Here is a 22,721-nt window from a genome sequence, read left to right as displayed (position 1 = left end):
CTATGGAGCAATGAAGAGGACTTGAGGATGACGTCTATTGTGCCTCAAGGAAAAGGACAGAGCAAAGTAATTGAGAGAACATTGATTGATGATCTTAATTTCACTTGCATCCTTAATAGTGATGTGATGAGCAGATGGGTTACAAGATACGAGGATGCAAAGACAAAAAGGCAAGCAGACAGAGCTCTCTTTCGGAGGCAACATGGCTCTCGTAAGGCGTACCCTAAGCATCTAGCAACACTTCCGAATGATATTCATGTTGATTGGTTGCATGAGGAAATGGAGAGAGCAGAGAGAGATGAGGGGCTGCATATCACGGCGGAAGAATGGGAGTATGCACGAGGATGCATGTTAAAGGTACATAGAACAAATGTAAATTTGCATTCTTTGTAAGTGATTGGCTTTTCATATTTATTCACATTAATTGCTTACATAGATATTGCTTATATTTTGGTCCAGTGCACTATGTTCAATGCTATATGGTGTGAAGGCAAGCATTTTCGAACACAAAGAATAGATGAAAAGAGGAATACACAAGATTGCGGTGTCATTAGTAGCTTTGAGGGAGCCAATGGAAAAATTGATGATTATTGTGGCACAATCCAAGACATATACAGACTTGACTTTCGCCGCTTCTTTGTGTATGTTTTGGATGTCAAATGGCAAATGAACGTGGTGGAAAAAGGGCCTAACGCAACGATAAAACGCCATGCAAGTGGCTATGTAACTATTGACTCTACAAAGTTTTGGCAAACAAAGAAAGATAGGCTCATATTGCCACAACAATGTGAGCAGGTATGCATTTTTTTACAAATGTGTTTCATGTACATATATATCTAAGCTCGCGCACCCCTTGACTTTTGATATGCTAATTAATTAATGAATTATGTGTATTTGAGCAGGTTATCTATCTGCCAATGGTGCATGACAGTAAATGGTGGTATGTCATCCCTATTGCACCACGTTCCAAAGTAATGTATAATACATTCACTGATATGGAGCATATGGAGGATGTGGCAAGCCGCAAAGAAGATGATGTCGAACATGCCAATGTAGATGATCATGATAATGAGGATGAGCGTGCCATTTCTCATGATCATGAGGATGACCCTTCCATTGAGGATGATGGTGATGATGATGAGAATGATCAAGGCATCGGTACCATTATCAATGGGCAAAATAGCGATAGTAGAATAAATTTAATCGTAGCCTTACAAATTGATCAAATGGATATTGATGTTGATCGTTTGGCAAGGATGGATCTTATTGAAGATGAGATCGAACCCTAACCAATCCATCACTGTATTGTTCCAAATTCATGACATTTCTATTGTATACTTTGTCTTTCAATAACCATATGAAGATATATTTTTCAATATATTACGTTGTTGTAAGTGCATGTAGTGGGATTTTGTAATGGTTTGTAAACACTGCAATGCACAATGACATTTTTAAAACTTAATGGTTTTCTGTTTTGAAAAGAAATGGATTTCTGTAGTTAGGCTTTGTGTCGCGTGTAACAGAGCGTGTATTATGACAGACTTAACGCGCAAATACACGCGCCCACACATGCAATTATACACGCGCTGTTACATGCATGTATACACGCGCCCGATATTGCTGTAAGTATAAACGACCATACACGCGCCCGTAACTTTTCGCGTGTAATGGACGCGTGTATGGCGGCATTGTGTTGTAGTGTTAGTATCTCCACAACAGAAATATAAAGGAGAGGAGTTTGTGTTCGATTGCAGCATCCCCCAAAACCACTCCCTATCCAAGTCGGCCCAAGTCTGGAGTGTTGACCTCATTTACTTGAAAGAGAAGCATCAGAGCATACCAAAGTAGATCTAACAGAACGGCATGATGGTGTCTGAGGCAGCTCTTGGTCCCACCATATCTCTGAATCGAGCCATCTAATATGGAGACATATGTGTGAAGATCTCCTGTAGCTCCCACTTGACAACATATCTCAATGTTTTATTTGTAACCCTCCTTCACCTATCATTGTCACATTATTCCCCTCAACTAGAAATTGACCTGACATGAGAGGTTTCACATAGAGGATGCTAGTCCCCACAACATTTGCGGAGAACTTTGACTTTGAGTCTTGGTCAATTACACCACTCAGCTCGCATAGAGCAGATCTTGGCATGGCCTTACAATCTCATGTACTCCTTGGATTCCATACCAAAGAATCAAGTTAAGCTCAAGAGGTTGTTTATTCCACTCTTCGAAATGTGACTCAAGATGCCATCTTGTGGAAACAAGACATAGCCAAACTAAAGCTTTTGAAAATTATTACAATGAGGAGGTTTCACTTTAAAGGTCCGAAGATATCAAAGTGTGAGCAATATCAAAAGTTGATCTAACAAGATAGAATTATTCTTTGCTAAGCACAAGAGCCACATCAAGCAACTTTGATTTCCCTGGCCACATTCAATCGTGGAATTATTGCCTTGCTATAGAATGAAGACTGTAGCTTTGTTGTATGCCAACTCTTGATCTTATTCTTTGCTTAATCAAATTCAACATGCGCTTCATATCCTTAGTACTACTTTTCTTGACCTCAAATCTAGTGGTATCTGTGCTGTTGAGTGTGTTGAGCTACTTAGAGACACGGAGAAGTAGGAACTTGATTTGCTCAAAAGCCTTCTTATTGAGTGGATGGGCATTCTACCCAAACTGCAAAATCACATAGGCCTCGTTGTTGGTGTACACCTTTGGGGCTTGGAATGTGCCACTTAGTAGGGACAAGTGGTATACGCTCATCATGTGCTTTTGGAGGCATGACAGATGAGGCATGCTTGTCATTGAGATTCAATGCATGGCTTCATTCTCTCTCATGTCCTCTACTATTGATGATCTCATTTCCTACTCCCCATGTTTCCTTCTTTTAGCAACTATTGCTCATGCTCTCAGAATCTACTACAAGTCCACCATGCTAGCTAACAGCCTAGAAACTATTTCTTTTAGTGATCATGGTTCAATGATGACGATGTTGATTGCCGCTACATGCACTTGTAACAATGTTCTTTGTAGTAGAAGATAGGCTCGTTGAATACCAATTTAAGATGTCATGAGCATGATAGCAGCAGATAGTCTATGTTATAACTCCATGGCCCTTCTTCTATTCCTCAATACAAAACATAGTAGAACTGATGATGAGTAGGCATCCTCCCATGCCGCCCTTCAAATGTTCATATTTCTCCAATATAATAGCTATCTTCTTCTTCCTCCCATGAGCTACTACTCATACTCATGATCAGACCTAAGTTCATACTTGGCTCTAGCTTTATTCCCCACAAAGTAAGCATGCCATGCATCCTTTTCCTATTTCTCTCCTCAACTCAAAATCTATGAATAGGCAAAAATGCATGCTTTTAGTTCCTACACCAAAAAACTCTCACCACTTTAAGCCATGATCCTTTCTTCTTTGTGTCCACAAAGTCCTCCTTCACATTCCTCTTCGCCTTGCCTCTTTATTCAACCTAAAGTTACTAATTGCAAGCTAAGGATTGTCTAAGGGGGGTAACTTGTTTCATGATGAGCCTCATAAGTGGCAAGACAAAGAAACTTTAAGAATACACTCATATTCTCCCTACACATGAAACATCTAGAGATTTTCAAACAAAGGATCATAATCCACACAACATCAACCCCTCCGAATACACTCATTCTCCCTACACATGAAACATCTAGAGATTTTCAAACAAAGGATCATAATCCACACAACATCAACCCCTCCGAATGCACACATCCTCCGAATGTGCCACCTATGCAACCACCAAAATCAAACACCCAAATAATCAGTGCCTCTCTACACATGTGCAAAAGTAGCAATCCACCTAGATCATAGATCAAAATAGCCATCATCCACACAACTCTAGCACCCCTCCAACATTGTAAGGCCTTAGGTGCATTTCATATGCTTGAGGCTTTGGAACCTCCACAGACATGCTCATGATGCACAAAATTAACGAATACATTGCAACATCCCTACTCTTTGGGAATCCATCGCAATGGAATTGGCTCCTAGGACCACTTTCATTCCTCATCTAATAGAATCTGAGCATCACTTGAAACATCTAGACATTCAGTATCCTAACTCTCCTCTTGAGTTCCTATCAAGGCATTTATCAAAGCATACAATATATTTTCTTAGCTTGTGAAGCATCACATCCATCATCCATTGTATATATTTCCTCTTGCTCTTGATCTTTCTCATAGACTGCATCTCCCTTTGACTTTTTGTATCATGTCATACATGAGCCTCATCAGCTTCTTCGTAAGCATTTAGAAAACCTACATATGCATTATCCATCTCATCTACTTTAGGCTCATGACTGGCCAAAGACCAAGCCACTTTTAACTAGGTTTCCAAGCCAACTCCTAAAAGTTGTTGCAGTATATAAGTGATAAGCGCCATTAATTTCAATAGCTATGTCTAACTTTCAAAGTATTTATGATCGTAGTAGTCCAACTCATATTATTCAATGCCTACAAACTAATAAAATCTACTCAATTTTCTTGTTTCTCTTTTCAATAATTCGCGTCGTAGGTAGATCTCTAGATTGGGCACTAGAATTCTAAACCTAGGATAGTTATGGTTTCCGTCAACTAGTGGCCCTCCACTTTTTATTTTCTCGAGAACCTAGGTAGTATTTATATAAATAAAATGTAAGGTTTCAACATAGATATTGAAGCTTTCCCTTAGTCCATCTTGTTAACAAAGTGTAAATTTTGTTATTGTTGATGAATTTTTTTAATGATTATGGTTATTCCTTATTAAATACTATGTAATAAATCATAATAAATTACCAACCTTAACAAAAATCAAGAATAATCATACCTCCCCCCCCCCAAATACTCATATGACATAAATCAACATAATATATACACTCTTCGTTTGCATAAAATTAAAAACACCATATTTGATATGGATATTTCTTTTTTTTTTAACATTAAGTTGTTTTTCTTTCTCTAAACTTTAAAAATGTTCACTAAACATAAAAAATTATACTCTCATATTTTCCATGAGATATCATAATTTTATTGATATAAAACATATGTTTCTATTAATAAAGATTATAATTTTCACTCAAAATAATTATTTTAAATTTTAAAGCATATTAAATATTCTCTAAGAAATTTAAAAAAATTCAATAGAGTTTTAATAGTATAAAATTTATTTAAAAAGTATTATATTAGATAAAGCACTTATAAATTTTATAAAAATTGATATATGCAATTTTAGAGCCATTTTAAGTATTTTAAACCATTTTTGAATTTCTTAAAATAAAATAAAATATAAATAAATAATAAAAACCATTCAAAGTGGAAAAAAAGAGCTTTAAGGCACTAGATAAAAATTCTAAACTAAGAAAATTATAACATCACACTACTTATTTTTATTAAATGAAACAAGCGCTTACTTGGGAAGACGCAAGTCGTAATCGCGTCCTCGGAAGGGCATCTTGCAGTCTAGCTAGGGAGTGAGGTCCACCCGGTCATCTCAAGCACATCTCTTCACCTTGATCCCTATTTTTGAGAACTATCCATTTGACAATTACTTTGTTGTGATAGGAATGGTCTTTCTATGAGCTTAAAGCTTAAGCTTTAATTAAAAGCTTAATGGCTATGGCTTCTTTCCATAAAAATAGTGACAAATGAAGGGAGAGGAGATCAATTTGATACTTGACGATTTTTCCACCAAATTGTACGTGAAGTAGAGCGATTCGAAGCCAATAAATTCTTCTTGAAGCTTGCAACTTCAATTCACCCAAGTATATTGAGGCTCTAAATTCATGATAAGGAGAAAGGTCATGGTGATGGACGAGAAGAAGCATAATTGAGAATTTGCATTCCTTGGATAAAAACGTCAATTTTTTGAAGGCACCCTCTATCTCTCTCTTGCTTTTATCTCTCTCTCTCTCTCTCATTTCCTTCATGCTAAGAAGACATTTCTGAAGGGCGCATTGCTTGTAGTAACCTTAGAGATTACAATCGATGTTGTCTAAAGAACAATGGCTTACGATTGTGGATGGATAAATCTAAGACATTGCCATGAAGAGAACCTCCAACAGCGAGCAGGACATTTGGACATTTCAATCTCTTAGTGTTGTTTTTTTTCTTCTCTTTCAAATCTATGTCGTTGTCATAGGCTTGGAAAAAACATCTCTCTCTTTCTTGCATGCTAGCTTATTTAAAAGATGGCATCCCATCCCTGAGCATGACCATTTCCTTGAAGGTGACAAGATAGGGCTTCTTCTATACTCCCCCCCTCTTCGTTCAATTCTCCCCCTCCTTTTCTTCAGGATAAGAAGATGCCCTCTAAAATCACGGTTCTAACCATTTTTTTCAAATTTTCTTTATTGTTCTTTTTCCTCTCAAAATCCCCTCCATTTTATTCTTTTCCCCCCTAATCATTTAAGGTTAGACTCTTCCTTGAGTTAGCCTCCTAGTCTCTTTGCTCTTTATAAATTGCCATGGACTGTCACATATCAAAAGATTTTTTTACTTACAAGTAGTAGGCTATAGGTGTTTTATACAACTACAAATGACATTTTCAAGTGTCCAAAATAGAGGCGTGTCACCTATCCATGTACGGAATATATCTCCTCAATGTCATGTTTACAATAAATATACATTTACTCATGACAACTGTTGTAACTTCCTTAATTCTACTTGATGGATAGAACTTGCACTGAGAGTTCTTTTGGCCAGACTTCTTCTGTCCTCTCAAGATCATTTTTTAGACACCTCTATCAACTCCCTAAATGTAGTAGTGACCGTCCCTAGAAAAGCTCTAATCTCTCTCCACCTCTAACTTGCCTTGTAGCTTATAATCTCTACAAAAATTAGCAATAACCCCTTGTTCTCCACTACAAATCCCAGAGCACTATGCTCAATGTAACATCCTTCCTTTCCCTCTTGCTAGATTGTTAGACCGTCCTCCCAAAGACAATAACTACGACCATCACATTTGTATTAAATTAATGTAGGAAGACGATAATATTATCTCAGATGTATACAATTTTGGTAAAAATTTTGGTATTTTCATTTCTAGGTATTGTCATTTCTCCCCCACTTAATTGTGAAGTGTCCTCACAAGCATAGCTACAACTGCACCACGAACATCCCACATCACAGCTACCATGTGCACCACTACACAACTTCAAAGAAGCACATCATAGCTACCACGAGGACCACTATGCAACTTCTAAGAATCACATCACAGCTACTAGGAGCGCCCCTATGCATCTTCAAAGTAAAATATTCTCTCCCCTAGTTAAATATGAAGCGTCCTCGTGAGCATAACTATAACAACTACAAAATAGCACATAGAAAACTAGTAGACACTGAAAATGTATAAAACATATTGATTTGTGCCTAATTATAAACTGAACAAGAGAAATCTTGCAAGTAAGTTTTATTAAAAACTTATGGAAACTAGCATTTCCCATTACTCACTCTCCCCACTAGAGTGTATAAGATAGTTGCATCCAATGCATGGAACATACCGACTAGGAAGCCTTCCAGAGGCGTTAAGCAACAAGAATCTCTTGAGGCAATGAAATGCCACACTAATTTCCTACTAGAAATATTGTTTCTAAAATAGCATCATTGATAAGGTACATGCCTATCAAAGAACCCATACAAAGCAATCTAGTACAATAATACCAAATAGGACTCCTATGGTTTAAATGCGAACCCTCAATATTCTACTAGAACAACTAGTCAATGATCCTTAACTTTTGATTTCCTTTTAAAAAATTGTTTCCTTCATAACTTTTAATCAAATGAGTATATATATTTATTCTCCTTCCCAAAAGGTCCCACCCCAAAGAGATGCAAGGCATCGGACGCATGGCACCCATCAAGGAAATCCCTACAGCCTACCAAGACCTCAGAGGCGATGGTTATCTTCTTTTGTTAAAAAAATAAATAAATTAACCCGTTAGTCTGTAGGGTGTATTTTTTTGTATTGTCTTTCCTTGTTTTTCTTTTTCTTTGTTTTTTTAAAGAAGAATGAATAGATATACTCTCCAAACTTAATTTATTGTTATTGGAGTTATGAGTCTCGTGATTGATAGGACTAATTAGAAGGCTAGGAATTCATCACTAACTTGAACTTTCAAACATTTTAGCTCAACATCTTCACTCGAGGAATCTAATCTGGCACATAATATCACTCACCTTGCCTAGGAAAATGAAAATACAAAGATACCCATCAATTTAGCATCTCTCATCCACACTACTCCTAGTCAAAATTTTGTGGAGAAAACCTTGTTACTCAACTACCCTTCATTGGTTAGAAAATGACAAAGTTATGGGAGTAAACTCTATTAGATTCCTAGTTAGTCATTGCATACATTGAAAGTCACTAGTCATGCACATACACACCATCTCCCAAAATCACTTCCTAGTGCTAACATTCCATCCCATGTGAGTGAACTTTCATATAATAGAAATTTTTATGTTTATTTCGTGTTATTTGTGTTTTAAAAGTTTTGTTTTATGTTTCTTCTGTAATTACTGAAACTTTTGAATCTCTAAATTATTTCAGTCAAGTTATAGTTGGTACTTTTCAATATTCCAAATGAATATGTATAGATAAATAAGAAATGAAACAACCTGTTAGGTATGGAGATATTGCAACTCCAAGAATTGTCCATATGAGTATGTAGTAACATTTAAATTAAAAAGATAACCAAATCTGCACATACATTATACACTAGCCAGTACACTGTTAAAGGGTTAAATAAATAAATATTGAAACTTCCCTACAAAAAATAATTTTCATAAGCTCATGGCACAATCTCCATTAATGGATCTATCCTAATTCTACCATTGTCTAGTTGTTTATGCCATTACATTTCTCCACTTCGATAACTATTCCCCCATATAGAACCACCACCTAGGTAAACTTAAGTATCACTAACTCCTAGCACTCAAAGGAATATCCTAACCATGAGTGCAACTAACTACCTAAGTATGTGAAAACTAACAAAACTAAAGTGCACTAGAACCTAAAATAAAAAGCATACACAAGTCTTGATATTTTTTGAAGTTTTTTTAATAGAATAAAATAAACACAAAAAGAAACTAAAAAACAAAATATCTAAACTAAAATCCTCACACTCTCGAAATTTTTTTAACACAAATAATAAAGTCAACCCAAAATCATCTACACTATCTAAGTTGAACCTATAAACTAAACTATCAAATATAGGATGTTCATGAATAGCCTCTAGTGTAGGCACATCAGAGGTCAAAGACCAGCTATTCGATGCATCACTGAAAAATTCCATCACATCATGGAGCGGAGCTACGCTTCATCATCATAATAGGACATAAGTGCCACTGGTAAACATCCTAAAGAGTAGCCCTCCGTTAGATCCATATACCAATAGATATAATCCCAATAGGGACAACTAACATTTACTTAATCATCGGGATATGATGGAATAAGATTGTAAACAACAACTTGATATCAAGAAAATTCATGTTGCTCTCTATCCACCCTATACTGAGCAATGCCATGATTAGGTGATCATACACTATCATAATCATGGCACCGATAAGTGTAATCAATAGCATCGTGCAAGACAATGGTACCACAACGTTGAAAGTAAGTGCGACACTACCAACACAAGAGCTACGCATGCACATAAAGATGTTGCTGACACTCTCTACAACCAAAGGGTGGATGGTATTCACTACAAGGATATCAAGCCATAGCGACGCCGATTAGCGATGACAAATAGCGACGTCACTATTTGTGTCGCATTTTGCGACGCTAATAGCGATGCAAATAGCGATGGTACCCAGAGAAAAACAACACGGGCTGAAACCCGAGCGCGTTTCATTTCACACATTCACAAAAGTTTTCGAGAGGGAGAGTGAGAGAGAGAGCGACCGTTTTGCTGAGAGGGAGAGAAAGAGAGAAAGAAGGCTTCTCACCGCTACCACCGCTGCTGCCGTCCTTCACGAAGAAGAGGAGGAGGTGTACGGAGGGCGAAGAGGAGCCACCATCTCGAAGAGGAGCCGCCAAACCCTTCTTCGAGTCTTTACAGTGAGTGCATTCTCTCTCTCTTTTACTTGTTTTTTGCATAATTTGTGTATATTGAGAGAGGGAGAGGGAGAGGGAGGGGAAGGAAATGAGAGAGGGAGAGGGAGGGAGAGAAAGAGAAAGAGAGGGAGAGGGAGAGGGAGGAAATGGGAGGGGGAGGGGGAGGGGGAGGGGGAGGAAATGAGAGAGGGAGAGGGAGGGAGAGTGCATTCTCTCTCTCTTTTACTTGTTTTTTGTATAATTTGTGTATATTGAGAGAGGGAGAGGAAATGAGAGAGAAAGAGAGGGAGAGGGAGAGGGAGAGGGAGGGAGAGGGAGGAAATGGGAAAGGGAGGGGGAGGAAATGAGAGAGAGAGAGAGAGAGAGAGGAAATGGGAAAGGAAGAGGGAGAGAGAGAGAAAGAGAGGGGGATAAAGAAGGAGGGAGAGGAAATGAGAGAGGGAGAGGGAGAGGGAGAGGGAGAGGGAGGGAGACATTAAACATAATAGGAAAATGAGAGAGAGGGAGAGGGAGAGGGAGAAAATGGGAGAGGGAGAGGGGGAGGAAATGGGAAAAGAAGAGGGAGGGAGACATTAAACATAATAGGAAAATGAGAAAGAGGGAGAGGGAGAGGGAGGAAATGGGAGAAGGAGAGAGAGAGAAAGGGAGGGGGAGGGGGAGGGGGAGGGAGAGGGAGAGAGGGGGAGGGAGAGGGAGGGAGACATTAAACATAATAGGAAAATGAGAGAGGGAGAGGAAATGAGAGAGGGAGAGGGAGAGGGAGAGGGAGGGAGACATTAAACATAATAGGGAAATGAGAGAGAGAGAGGGAGGGAGAAGAAATGAGAGAGGGAGAGGAAGAGAGCAAAAGGAAATGAGAGAGGGAGAGGAGAGAGAAAAAAATGAGAGAATGAGAGGAGAGAGAAAAAGAGAGAAAAGATGTTAAACATAATAGGTAAAGAGAGAAAAAGAGGATGAGGGAGGGAGAGGAAATGAGAGAGGGAGAGGAAGAGAGAAAAGGAAATGAGAGAGGGAGGGGAGAGAGAAAAAATGAGAGAGAGAGAGAGAGGAGAGAGAAAAAGAGAGAAAAATCATTAAACCTAATAGGGAAAGAGAGAAAGAGAGGGTGAGGGTGAGGGAGGGAGAGGAAATGAGAGAGGGAGAGGAAGAGAGAAAAGGAAATGAGAGAGGGAGAGGAGAGAGAAAAAGAGAGAAAGAGAGGGTGAGGGTGAGGGAGGGAGAGGAAATGAGAGAGGGAGAGAAAGAGAGAAAATGAAATAAGACCTTACAATAAGCTCATTCTAGGCTCATAGGGGTTAGGCCGATCCTCAACAAACCTAAGGGATATATGGCTAGAGAACCGTAGCACACTTGTGCCTCCTAGCATAATGTTCTTCTTGCAAAGAGACCTCTCATACATGGGGCTTGTCCTAGCCTCCACCACGCAAGTATACAACGAAGGCAATCAGCCTATCAGTTAGAAAAACATTCATTTTTCATAATGTAAATCCAAAAATAACTTTGGATATTCCATAAAAATCAATCTCTTCTTAAAAAGACAAATACAAAAAACTAAAACAGCATCATTCATATGCTTCGCAAAACTAAAACAGCATCACCACAAGATCTCTTAGAAAACTCATCTTCAACTATCAATTTTAATTTAAAAATATAATATAAAATCACTTGCAAGGAAGGATACTCTTTTATCATTAACCCTCTTTCTTCCTTAGAATAGTCTTAGGAACAAATTTCTATTCTAACAAGCATATATTTGAGCATAATAACTATTTTAAGATTTATTCCATGAGTAGTAGTAGTATATATGCAACCATCAAGCTAGAGATCATGCTTTGGTATCTGTGGAGATCTCAATCTCATGACCTCATAGAGATTGTAGTGTGCAATAGTGTGGAGAGAAGGTGGGTGAGTTGTGAATGGTAAAGGAGAATTCTATTGATGATGGAGAGAAGATGAGGTGAATCGCCAATTCTATTCTTAGTAAGTGCAACCTACCCATAGTATGGCATCCATGACCGATTGAAATCAGTAAGACTTTGAAATCCTACCTCGAGTATTATAACTATTGTTTTATGGTGGATTTTCTTGCTATAATTCAATGTCAATTTGTGCTTGTGTTTTCCACGGTGTGTTGACTATGGGTGTTAAATGCTCTAGTCGAATCTCTCTCTCTTTCTCCTCTCTCTTCTCTCAACCCTTCTCTCTCCCTCAATCTTCCCTCTTTCTCTCTTCCTATACTCTTCATAAATCCTTCTATCTCCCCCTATCTCTTTTCTCTCTCTATCTCTCTTTCTATTTCTACCTCTCACTTCTCTCCTCTTCTTCTCTAACTTTACTCTCTCCCTAACTCTTTTCTCTCTCTTCATCTCTATATAAGCAGTCGTAGTCGTAGTCATGGTCGTGGTCGTGGTCGTAGTCGTAGTTGTAGTTGTAGTCGTGGTCGTGGTCGTGGTCATGGTTATGGTCATGGTCGTGGTCGTGGTCGTGGTCGTGGTCGTGGTCGTCGTAGTCGTGGTTGTAGTCATGGTCGTAGTCTACGACGTAGTCGTGGTCATGCTTGTGGTCGTCGTAGTCATGGTCGTGGTCGTGGTCGTGGTCGTGGTCGTGGTCGTGGTCGTGGTCATGGTCATGGTTGTAGTCATAGTCGTTGTCGTAGTCGTGGTTGTGGTGGTCGTGGTCATGGTTGTGGTCGTGGTCGTGGTCGTAGTCATGGTCGTGGTCGTCATGGTCATGGGTCATGGTCGTGGTCATTGTAGTCGTAGTCGTAGTCGTAGTCATGGTCATGATCGTAGTCGTAGTCGTGGTCGTGGTGGTCATGGTCGTGGACCAGGTCGTGGTCGTGGTCGTGGTCGTGGTCGTGGTCGTGGTCGTGGTCGTGGTCGTAGTCGTGGTCGTCGTGGTCGTGGTCGTGGTCGTGGTCGTGGTCGTGGTCGTGGTCGTGGTCGTGGTCGTGGTCATGGTTTGGTCATGGTCTGGTCGTGGTTTGGGATATGGTCGTGGTCATGGTCGTGGTCGTGGTCATAGTCGTGACGTAGAAAAAGAGAGAGAGATGGAAGGAGAGGATACCAATTTAAGAAAGAAAAAAAAAGAGAGAGATGGAAGGAGAGGAGAACAATTTAAGAAAGAAAAAAAGAATGATAACAAAAACAAATTGTTTGTCATAACATAGACAAAATGGAAAATGATGAAGGTCCTGTTGTTCAAGATCACGAGGCGTATCTTAATCAGCGTATCCCATGTCCTTGCTCTCAATGCAAGCTGGCAATTAGACAAAAACGTCAATTGTCTATAAAACATGTACAACGATTTGGCGAGTTTCAATCTGAGATCATTGATCAGGCGATTGCAGATTTTCAGCAAACGGTAAGAAAAGTTAATATCAATCATGCATTGTACAAGCAAGCTAATTGAATACCATATACAATAAGATTGGGTCTGGCTGGCAAATTTTCTATCTAGGGAGGTGACATCTCGTCCTAAGGAGGAGTGCACCCTTTGCAGCCAATTAGAAGAGTTCGTGGGCATGCGATGGATGGAGTGCATGAGCCAATCCACCACTTGCAAGGCCAATCTATACCGTCAATGCCAGAGGAGATAGGCAGCCTTCCAGACCTACCTACAATCTTGGAGCCTGAGATGGAGGCAATGATCGATGCCTTGATTCCCATGGATGTCAAGACTTCTGATCCGCTTAGAGAGGAAGCATCCATACCATTATATGGTGGGTGACGAGTATCTCGTCTGAAGACACTGCTTGCACTCTTAAGTGTGTAAGCAAAATATGGGTGGAGCAATGCGAGTGTGACCGAGTTGTTCAGGTACCTTGTACATATGCTTCGTTGATTTTTTTTTTGCACTATTATTAAAAACATTTGTGCTTTCTCAAGGTATTTTATGATTTTTTTCAGGTTATTGAAATATCATATATCACCACTTGCAAATACCATGCCTGAGTCTTGTAATGATGCACGACATGTTTTACGAAAGCTTCGCATGGACTACAACAACATCCATGCATGTATCAACGATTATATATTGTTTCGAGGAGAATACGAGACTATGGAGACATGTCCAAAATGTGGTGCTCACAGGTATCGATAGGACTTGCAAAGGCAAACCATCCCTCAAAAAGTTATCAGACACTTTTCGCTTATCCCTCGCATAAACCACATGTTTCGTACGTCCAGCATGGCGAGCTTGACAGCGTGGCATGCATAGAATAGGTCCACGAATAGAGTTCAACAAATATTAGTGGATTCACGCGCATGGAGCCACATTGAATCTACCTTCCTAGGCTTTGCCCGAGAGCCAAGGAACTTCGGCTCGGTCTTGCAATGGATGGCGTGAATCCATTGGGTCTGCGGTCAACTTCTTATAGTGTGTGGCCTCTAGTCCTTGTCAACTACAATATCCCTCTATGGATTTCTACGAAGAAAGGACACCTCATCCTTAGCTTACTCGTCCCTGGCCAGTACGAAGTCAAAAATATGGATGTGTATCTTCGTCCATTAGTCGATGAGCTTAAGATTTTGTGGGAGGAGGGGGTCACCATGTAAGATATGAGCAAGCACGATGGTTAACGGTCCGCCAATATTCAAGCCATTCTCATGTGGACGATGCATGACTTTCCGGGATTCGGAGAGTGCTCAGGTAAATAGGCTTCCGTTCTCATTGGTAATATCTATATTTTATCTCGTTCAAGCTTGTATTCACTGGGTCATGGTGTTGGAACAGGTCTGGTTACCTTAGGTTATCATGCATGTCCATTGTGCGGGCCACAGTTAGACTCCTGAAGGTCACAAACCACGAAGACGATGGTATATCAAGGACACGCCGCTTTCTTGCCAGAGGATCATGAACTCAGGGAAGATTTTCTTGAACGACCTCCAACACGTATGAATGCCGCAAGCTGGTACGAGCTGAAAATGGTCAACGTGGAGTCACATCCAAACGGAATGCGGCAGTTCTCAGTTTTCTACGAGTTGCCATATTGGACCCACTTACAGGTCAACCACCTGTTGGATCCCATGCATATTTTCAAGAATGTGGGCAGCTTGCTATGGGACCACATCACAGGAAAGAGAGACACTATAGGGGCATGAATGGATTTAAAGGAGGTAGGCAAGATGGAGGTGCTTTGGCCGCAGTCGAGTGCTGATGGTCGCGTGTAGCTACCTCGCGCTCCTCGGGTTTTGTCTACTAAAGAAGAGCGCATTGTGAAGCAAGTAGTCAAGTCTATCCACACTCCGACAGGTATGATGCGTTCTCTTAGGTCTGCATTTTCTAAAGACGACCAATTATCAGGGCTAAAATCCCATGACTGGCATAAGATATGTCAGGTTTGTACTACGAATGGATTGTAATTGGCATGCGCATTTTGCTATTTGGAGTGTAGCCATTGTTCATAATGCTTTGTGGCAGTTTGTACTACCGATCGCGATCGCAAGATGCCTTACTTTAGAAATACGCAGAGCCATTTACAGGTTGTCGACTTTGGTGCAATGGATCTCATAAAAGGAGATTAAGACGTCCTCTATTGAATCCGCGAAGCGGGGAGCAGTGGAGACAGTCTGTCTCTTTGAGGAATACTTACCTACTAGCATGCTCACGATACAATCCACCTTCTTGTGCATCTTGTAGATTAAGTGGAGATTGCTGGATCTGTCTATACGGGATGGATGTTCTTCTTGGAGCACTTCATGAAAACCCTGAAAGGCTTTGTGCAACAACGAGCTCAAGCAAAAGGTAGCATGGCTGAAGGTTGGTTGGTGTTTGAGACACTAGTGCATATTTCACAATGGCTACCAACGGTGAATCCAGATAACAAAATGATATGGTCGTTGAAGGACGATGATATACTGACTGAAGATGTGGTGGTTGAAAATGGGGAAAAAAAAGAATGGATGCTACAATGGAGGAGAAGGTGAATGACTTTTGTATGTTGCACAATGCCTCTATGGAGACGTGGCTTGCCAAGTACCAGATCGCTAGGCAAGATCGAGAGGAAGCATGATCTGAATTTCGATGTAGTACACATCATCGACCAATTCGATATCCTGAGGGCATGGAGGAGATGCCACAGTTCATGTCAACGCGATGGTTGCATGGAGCTTTGACTGCAGCGTCTTCACGAAGGGGCAGAGGTCTCAATGGAGGAGTGGGAATTATTAAGGGGATGTAGTCCAAAGGTGATGAGGTGTTTAGGATTTGTCGTATCTATATTTTATATGCGACATATAATTTGAGTGTTTCAATGTACAGTACAAAATATATAGTGCAGTGTGGTCGCACGGACGGCATTTTCGCATGGAGCATATTGACAAAATGTGCTCCATAATGGACTGTGGTATCATGGCAAGGTTCGAGCAGGAGAGCCGGCGACGAGCAACGGATTCCAACACGGTTATAGATGAGATGGAGTATTTTGGAAACTTGCAAAGTATTGTTACGGTGGATTACCGTAGCTTCTCCATGATACTATTCGATGTGCAGTGGTTCAAAGTGGTACTTGAAAGAGCTGGAGCAACAATTCGACGAGGTCCATCTGGATTTCTCGAAATAGATTCCGAAAAAAAATGGACGGATTTGCGCGACACCTTTGTGTTGCCGGCCCATTGAACAATCCGAACTTAGACCGTCTTTACGGATTCGCTCCACCTTATGGCCTTGCTTCCCATTGTAATTGCCATTGTATCATGTGTGTAGCCCAGCTCATAAGGGCCATGCGGACTTGACGTTATCCCCATCTTCCTCCATAGTAAAACTACGGACAGTTTTTCATGAGTGCAACACCCAATAAAAAGAATACCGTCGATCTCAAGCAACCATTGAGCTGTACGGCTGCTGCTAATGAAAGACGGCATGGATCCTTTGTAAACAGCATGTCTTAGCAACATGAAGCAAGGGTTTCGCTTGATGAAATGCTTTTGCTGCACGAGTACCACCTAGAATGATATCGGATATGTTATGTCATTTTCTTGAGAGCATTAAAATCAATAAATTTATGTGATTTGATCGCTAGACTTAAAACAGGTGCATGAACTCATTTGTTTGTTAATTGTACTACGACATGGTACATGTCACAATAGTTTAAACTCTCTTGTACATGTTTGTGAACATGTAATCTTCTATCCAAACCCCTGACAACCTCGATGGTGGTATGTTATACCTTCAGCTCCCCGAAGTGCGAGAGTATATGATCAAAGCGATGTTCCGAGCATAGATGAAGACAATATACAAATAAAGGGGTCGATATTGCAAGGGGTGGAGGCCACCGAAAGCTTGGAGCCAGCATCGGCTAACAATGATGGAAATACAGGAGTCCAAGAATTCTTTGAGAACGAGGTGGACTCATCCTTTTGTGGTGACATGTCTATCGACCTTCTAGTGTATGCGGAATTGTGTCACGAGATTGACATGGGACCATAGGATACTTCATACTTGGAGCATCCACTTACTCAATTCGTTGACTAATCGCTTATAAAGATACATAAGATATGCATTTTAAGTGAAATCATTTTTTTAGGATTTATATTACTGTGCTTTGTATGATTTAAATTGATTGTGCTAACATCATTTTTTATCTATACAGGTGACATTTTAAGGATGAGTCGAGGGATGAGCAATGAGGAGTTACAGGATATCTTCATGCACATGTCTCCAGACCAAATCACGAGATTCAGAGACATGGCAGACCAGGAGCTATCTGGGACATCGTCAGGCTGCTCTGCTAGATCTACTTCAGCACGATCGGATGCTTCAGCTTCAAGTAGACGAGGTCGACACTCCAGACTTGGGCCAGAGGGAGGGAGTGCTTCAGGGTCAGAGGGATGCTGCAGAGATACGGAGGCAGTGAGCCCATGATTGGCACGGGATACAGGTGTGACTCCTCGCTCTTGTGGCGGTTCCAGGGAGCATGGCTCAGGCTCAGGTGGATGCTGTGGAGGCACAGACGCGGTGTCTCTGCCTCGTCGTTCTGCTGGAGTTGCGTCACCTCCAGGATTTGTCACACCTGTGGGGACGTCTACTCCAGTTACTCTGGCTTTTGCTCAGGTGTCTGCAGGTGGCACCCCTATGGGTGCCACTCCGACAAATATTACCCCGGTCGGTACACCGAATGCACAGGGGTCTCCTGGATATGCCCAGGAGCGTGGACGTAGATGGGAGAGAACCCATCTTAGGCATACCCTAGGGGAATATGCCTATCTAGTCGATGATGGTCAAGAGCCATCATCATGAATGATGAGGGGAGGAGGGTGATGGCTTGCATGAGAGAGTTGTGCCAACAAGTTTTTCGGCACAATGTCTTAGATCATTGGTGGAGGGGGGCTTCAAGCTCTACCCCGAGACCTACAGACCACTTATTGCTCAAGTGTTTCAAACCAAGCGGCCATGGCTACCTCTCACATAGCTGACGCGCAATGCCTACCTTACGGGTGTAGTGAGCTTACCTTGTTGCTCGATCGAGTATCCTCCTCTTTCTTGCACACCGGTAGCTCCACGATCCTTGAGGCAAGCTCAAGCAACCTCAATCCCTCTCCCATGAGCTTCATCCTCCATAGCCACATGCGAGACAAGAGAAGAGAAGAGAGGAGGGGAAGATGAAGAGAGAAGATGGAGAGCTTCTTCTCCAAGATCCCTCACTCCACGCAATCACTCCCTCACACTCTCTCAATCCCTCTCTCAAGCACAAGCAAGAAGGCAAGAAACAAGAGAAGAAGAAGAAGAAGCTTTGGCCACATACAAGAATGAGCTTCCCATTCACTTTTCAACTTAATATACATGCCTTATTTTTCATGGGTGGTCATCCCCCTTTTTTACATGGCCGGCCATTAGCCTGGGCCCATTTCTCATTTCCCACTGTTCTAGTCTATCCTATCCCCAACTAATGCATACAATTTGCACAGGAGTGAGCCTGGCACTCTCTTGCAAGGTTTTGGAAGCGTTTTCACACTTAATGGTGCGCTTTTTATTCTTTTACTCTCCTTGGGCGACGCTAAGACTTCTTGAGGATCGTGCCCATGCGTTTAATTTTTTCCAGGATCTAGTTGCCAGTTAAGGCGCCTTTTTCTTCTTTTCTTTTTTCCATTTCCCGCTCCTTTGTGCTGCGGTAAACATTACCCCCCTCCTAGCCAAGTGCCAGTCCCATGGCACGGTGGTGGGAGGTAGTGGGATAGATGATGCTGTCACGAGGTGGAATTGGTGAGTAGATGATGTTGTTGCTTGTGAATGAGAAGTGATGGGGTTTGATGACGATGACCAGGAGAGATTCCGTCGTGCTTTAGTCTCCATGAAGATCCTAGGCATCTTTCACGCTGTTGTGGCGCCCCTTTAGGTAGCCGGTTGTCCTTTGAGTATCTGAAACCCTTGAAACAATAAGTAATCCCTTAGGAGGGTGGTATTGGAGGGATTTATTCTGGAAAAAAACCCCCCAAACGCTGTTTGCCTTGAAAATCCGTGGCTGTGGTTGAAGATCCTTGTCTTTGAGTAGAAGGTCTTTAGTTTTGAGTTGAAGGTCTTCAGGCTTGTGGAATCAATAAGCGATCCATAGATCTTAAGGCGTTGCACAGGGATCGTTGGACGATGAGGCTCCAGGATCTATGCCAATGGCAGATCCATCACTGTGGTTTTCTTATGCTTGATTTGGTTCAGTCATGGCAGCCCCATCAGTAGACGGATGTGTGGCAACATAAAGTGTATGGAGCCCTTTAGACCTTTGCAATGAAGCTTCAAAGTTGTGAGAATGGAGTCTCATGGAAAATTTCCTTGTCATTGGAGGATGTAGTGGACCTTCTGCAACCAAGCAGCCAGTTTTGGAAACACGAACATAACCTGTAAGAAAAGTTGTGCACTTCCTAGGGGGTGTGTCTGTCTCACTGTGTAGTGCATGGTGCCCATGCCAATGGAACTGGGAAATGGGTCTAACCTTGGGCAAGCCCTTGGTAATGTCCCACTCTTGAGGACCCAATTCGTGCGTCGTTGGAGGTGTGGTGCAAAACTTAGGGTGACAAGTCTGAAAGTCCTGCCCTTGATGTGCCCTAAGTGTGAAGTAGGGGAGGGGCTAGAGAGAACCCTAGATGCAGTGAGTGTGGTGCACAATAATAGTGAAGGAAGACTGCAAGCACATGTGAAGTGTCCTCCTTGTCAACCTGTTTAGTAGTAAATTCATCTTCCAGCTTTGCTATTTTTTCTCTTGTCTGGCTCTCCATTTTTTTTTTTAAGAATGAGAGAGAGAGTACATTTGGCAAGGTATATGACACCTATTTAATCACGGGGCAATCGCAGGAATTGTGATAAGATTGCGCGACTTTGTAGGTATTTTTTAATATCGGCTTTAGCTCTCAGAGGAGTGGTGGACAAGAATGGGTGATTACACCTTGCAAAGCGGATGTCACTCATATTTTCTAAGAGCTCTAAACAGAAGGAAGGGAGGAGAGTAGCCCGCATCATCAACCTAGTCATAGCTCTACTATCTATTCCTAGGTTAATATCAAAGAAGAGTGGGGGTAGATGGGCTTCCTCTGCTGCAGGTTTCTAGAGTAGCAGGAATTGATAAGTCGGAGGTAATTACAAGTGGTCAACAATGCTGGATCAGGGCAGGAAGAAAAGTCTACAAGGAAACGGTTTATAAAGGGAAGTATATCCTCTACCCTAAACACTAAGCACTCCTCAGGGCTCCTAGCATTTACATTATATATTTTCAGGAAGTCATAATCCCCATGTAAATCTCTATCATAGTCCACTCCGTGCCTATGGGGGTAGGGCATGTATATGGGATCATTGCGCTCTTCGGGGAGTGAACTACAAAATGCGGTCCATGCATCAAAATTGGTGTCCCAAATCCTCCTTCGCCATTTTGGCTGTGCCTCGTAGCCTTGGACGGTTTTGGGAACCAGATTGACCTTATCTTCCCAGTACTCCTGTGGCTCTTGTCGCCACCTAGTCATTATCATGCTCCTTTCTTCTATCCATCTGTTTGCAAGTTCGTTAGCCAGATCTTTGATCTTGGCTACGACTCCTAGAGGCAGGGCCTGGTCCAGAGAGCGTGGGAAAGCAAATGAAAGCTCGAACGGCCTCTTATGTAACTCTCGCTGATGCCAGATGACCAACTCCTAGGGCCAGTCTACAGGATGTGTATCATTCCTCAATGGCATGGACTCCTCAGGGAGTTGTCATGGAAGTGTGCTTGCTTGGCGTTGGGCCTCCTCAGCTAACTCTTGTCTCCTTCTTCTTGTTACAACTATGTGCTTAGGTAGATGGGCATCTACAGGTTCCTCCTGTGGGATATCGGGTTGAGGTGGACTCGGCATCCTTTGTGGCTCTTCGTCATCATCTTGCTCGAAATCCGGACCCTCTTCGACATTTCGCTCAACCACATGTGGGATGATGACTGGTGGTGGTGGTGGTGGCTACTCCTGCTCCTGAAAACCTAGCTCCTTGAGCTCAATAGTGGAAAGGCCCGTACAGCGTAGGTAGTAGAATTGTTGCTCTTTAGTGATTCCTGTACTCGTTGGAAGCTCCCGCTCTTGAAGACCGTATCTTAGAGCTCGGGTGGTTAGCTCCAATTTTCTTTTCACCTTTTCCACTGGATCATCACCCTCAGCTTATGTAACGTGGAGCACCGTGTTGAGAAAGGCCTGCCGTTGGGTTTTAGTGGTTATTTCTGCAGCCTCAACCCTAGCTTCTGCAAGCATTCTTTTGCATTCTGCCACCGCCAGGCGTTCAGTTAAGTCCCTCACCCTGTCAAAATTTTTCATTTCCCATTCCATGGCTCTTTCCTCCATCTTTTTCCTTTCTTCCTCATGTTGGCTCGCCAGGGTGGTTACTACCTGTTGTTGCTCATTTGATAAAAACCATAACTGGTTTCTTTCTCTTAATTTCTAAGCCAGCTGCTCTTCAGCAATCCCTTTGGCTTGATCGACAATGCTGAGCCTTTGGTGCACCTCAGCCAGTATTTCTGATTTTTCCTGCACCAGCTGCTCTTGGCTTTGGATTTCAGCGAGCCCTTTTTGATTGAAAGACATGGCCATGAGGGCTTCTACATCTTCCTGGGAGGTCTCCAACGCATCTTGTAATCTTTGCACTTCATCCTGTAGCCGTTTTGCTTCAGCTTGCTGAGAGTCCTGGCCCTTCACTCTTCAGGAACTCGATTTCGCTTATTAACCTATTATGTTCTTCTAGCTCCTGCCACGACTGGGGCTCCGTGGCATGTTCTTGTGGAACAGTGGCTTCGCCTTCCTGAACCCCCTGGTAGAGCATTTTCACTTGAGCAACCCTTTGCTGTAGATCACTGTATTGCTGCATTAGTAGCTTTAGGCTCCTTTCTTCTGCCACCAGACTCTGCTCCTCGTCTTCCAGCCTTTGTCTAAGGCGGCTTTCATTATCTTGGGCTTCCTTCGTTTTTTCTGCTAGTTGATCCTGCAGGGCCTTTATTTCTCTCCGTCTGTCGGCTCCCTGCCTTGAGACTTCTAGCCTAAGGGCCGCTGATGTTTCTTTTTCTTTCTCTAGCTCCAATAAGGCCACTTTCTTCTCTTCTTTTGCCTTGTCCAGTTGTGTCAGTAGCTCGGCCACATATGCATCATAGTCAGTGTCGGCAGAGGCATGGGAGTATGGGGTGTGGTGGTCGATGCCTCCAGCCTTTGTCATT

The 22,721-nt window shown here is 41.9% G+C and overlaps 1 protein-coding gene across 1 annotated transcript; it reads left to right on the top strand.

The window, feature by feature from the left end:
* The first annotated feature begins 563 nt into the window (after positions 1–563).
* On the top strand, positions 564–22,443 carry LOC148019718 (uncharacterized). Its single transcript, XM_087699617.1, has 3 exons — positions 564–795; positions 903–1,250; positions 22,300–22,443. The coding sequence occupies exons 1-3, from the start codon at positions 667–669 to the stop codon at positions 22,441–22,443; spliced, it is 621 nt and encodes a 206-aa protein (XP_087555743.1). The 5' UTR covers positions 564–666.
* Positions 22,444–22,721: the final 278 nt, after the last annotated feature.

This window comes from Lygodium microphyllum, chromosome 19 (genome assembly GCF_053477565.2).
Source record: "Lygodium microphyllum isolate KBCC chromosome 19, Lygodium_microphyllum_v1.1.10, whole genome shotgun sequence".
NCBI classification, from domain to species: domain Eukaryota; kingdom Viridiplantae; phylum Streptophyta; class Polypodiopsida; order Schizaeales; family Lygodiaceae; genus Lygodium; species Lygodium microphyllum.
Note: the sequence above shows the minus strand (reverse complement) of the source record. Positions and strands in the feature narration are given on the sequence as shown.

Bases quoted from the DNA above. Each gene is read 5' to 3' on its own strand.
- LOC148019718 (XM_087699617.1), top strand. From the start codon at position 667: ATGAACGTGGTGGAAAAAGGGCCTAACGCAACGATAAAACGCCATGCA. The intron at 796-902 runs GTATGCATTTTT...GTATTTGAGCAG, and splicing joins TGCCACAACAATGTGAGCAG to GTTATCTATCTGCCAATGGT. The intron at 1,251-22,299 runs GCAAGGATGGAT...CTTGTGGAACAG, and splicing joins ATATTGATGTTGATCGTTTG to TGGCTTCGCCTTCCTGAACC.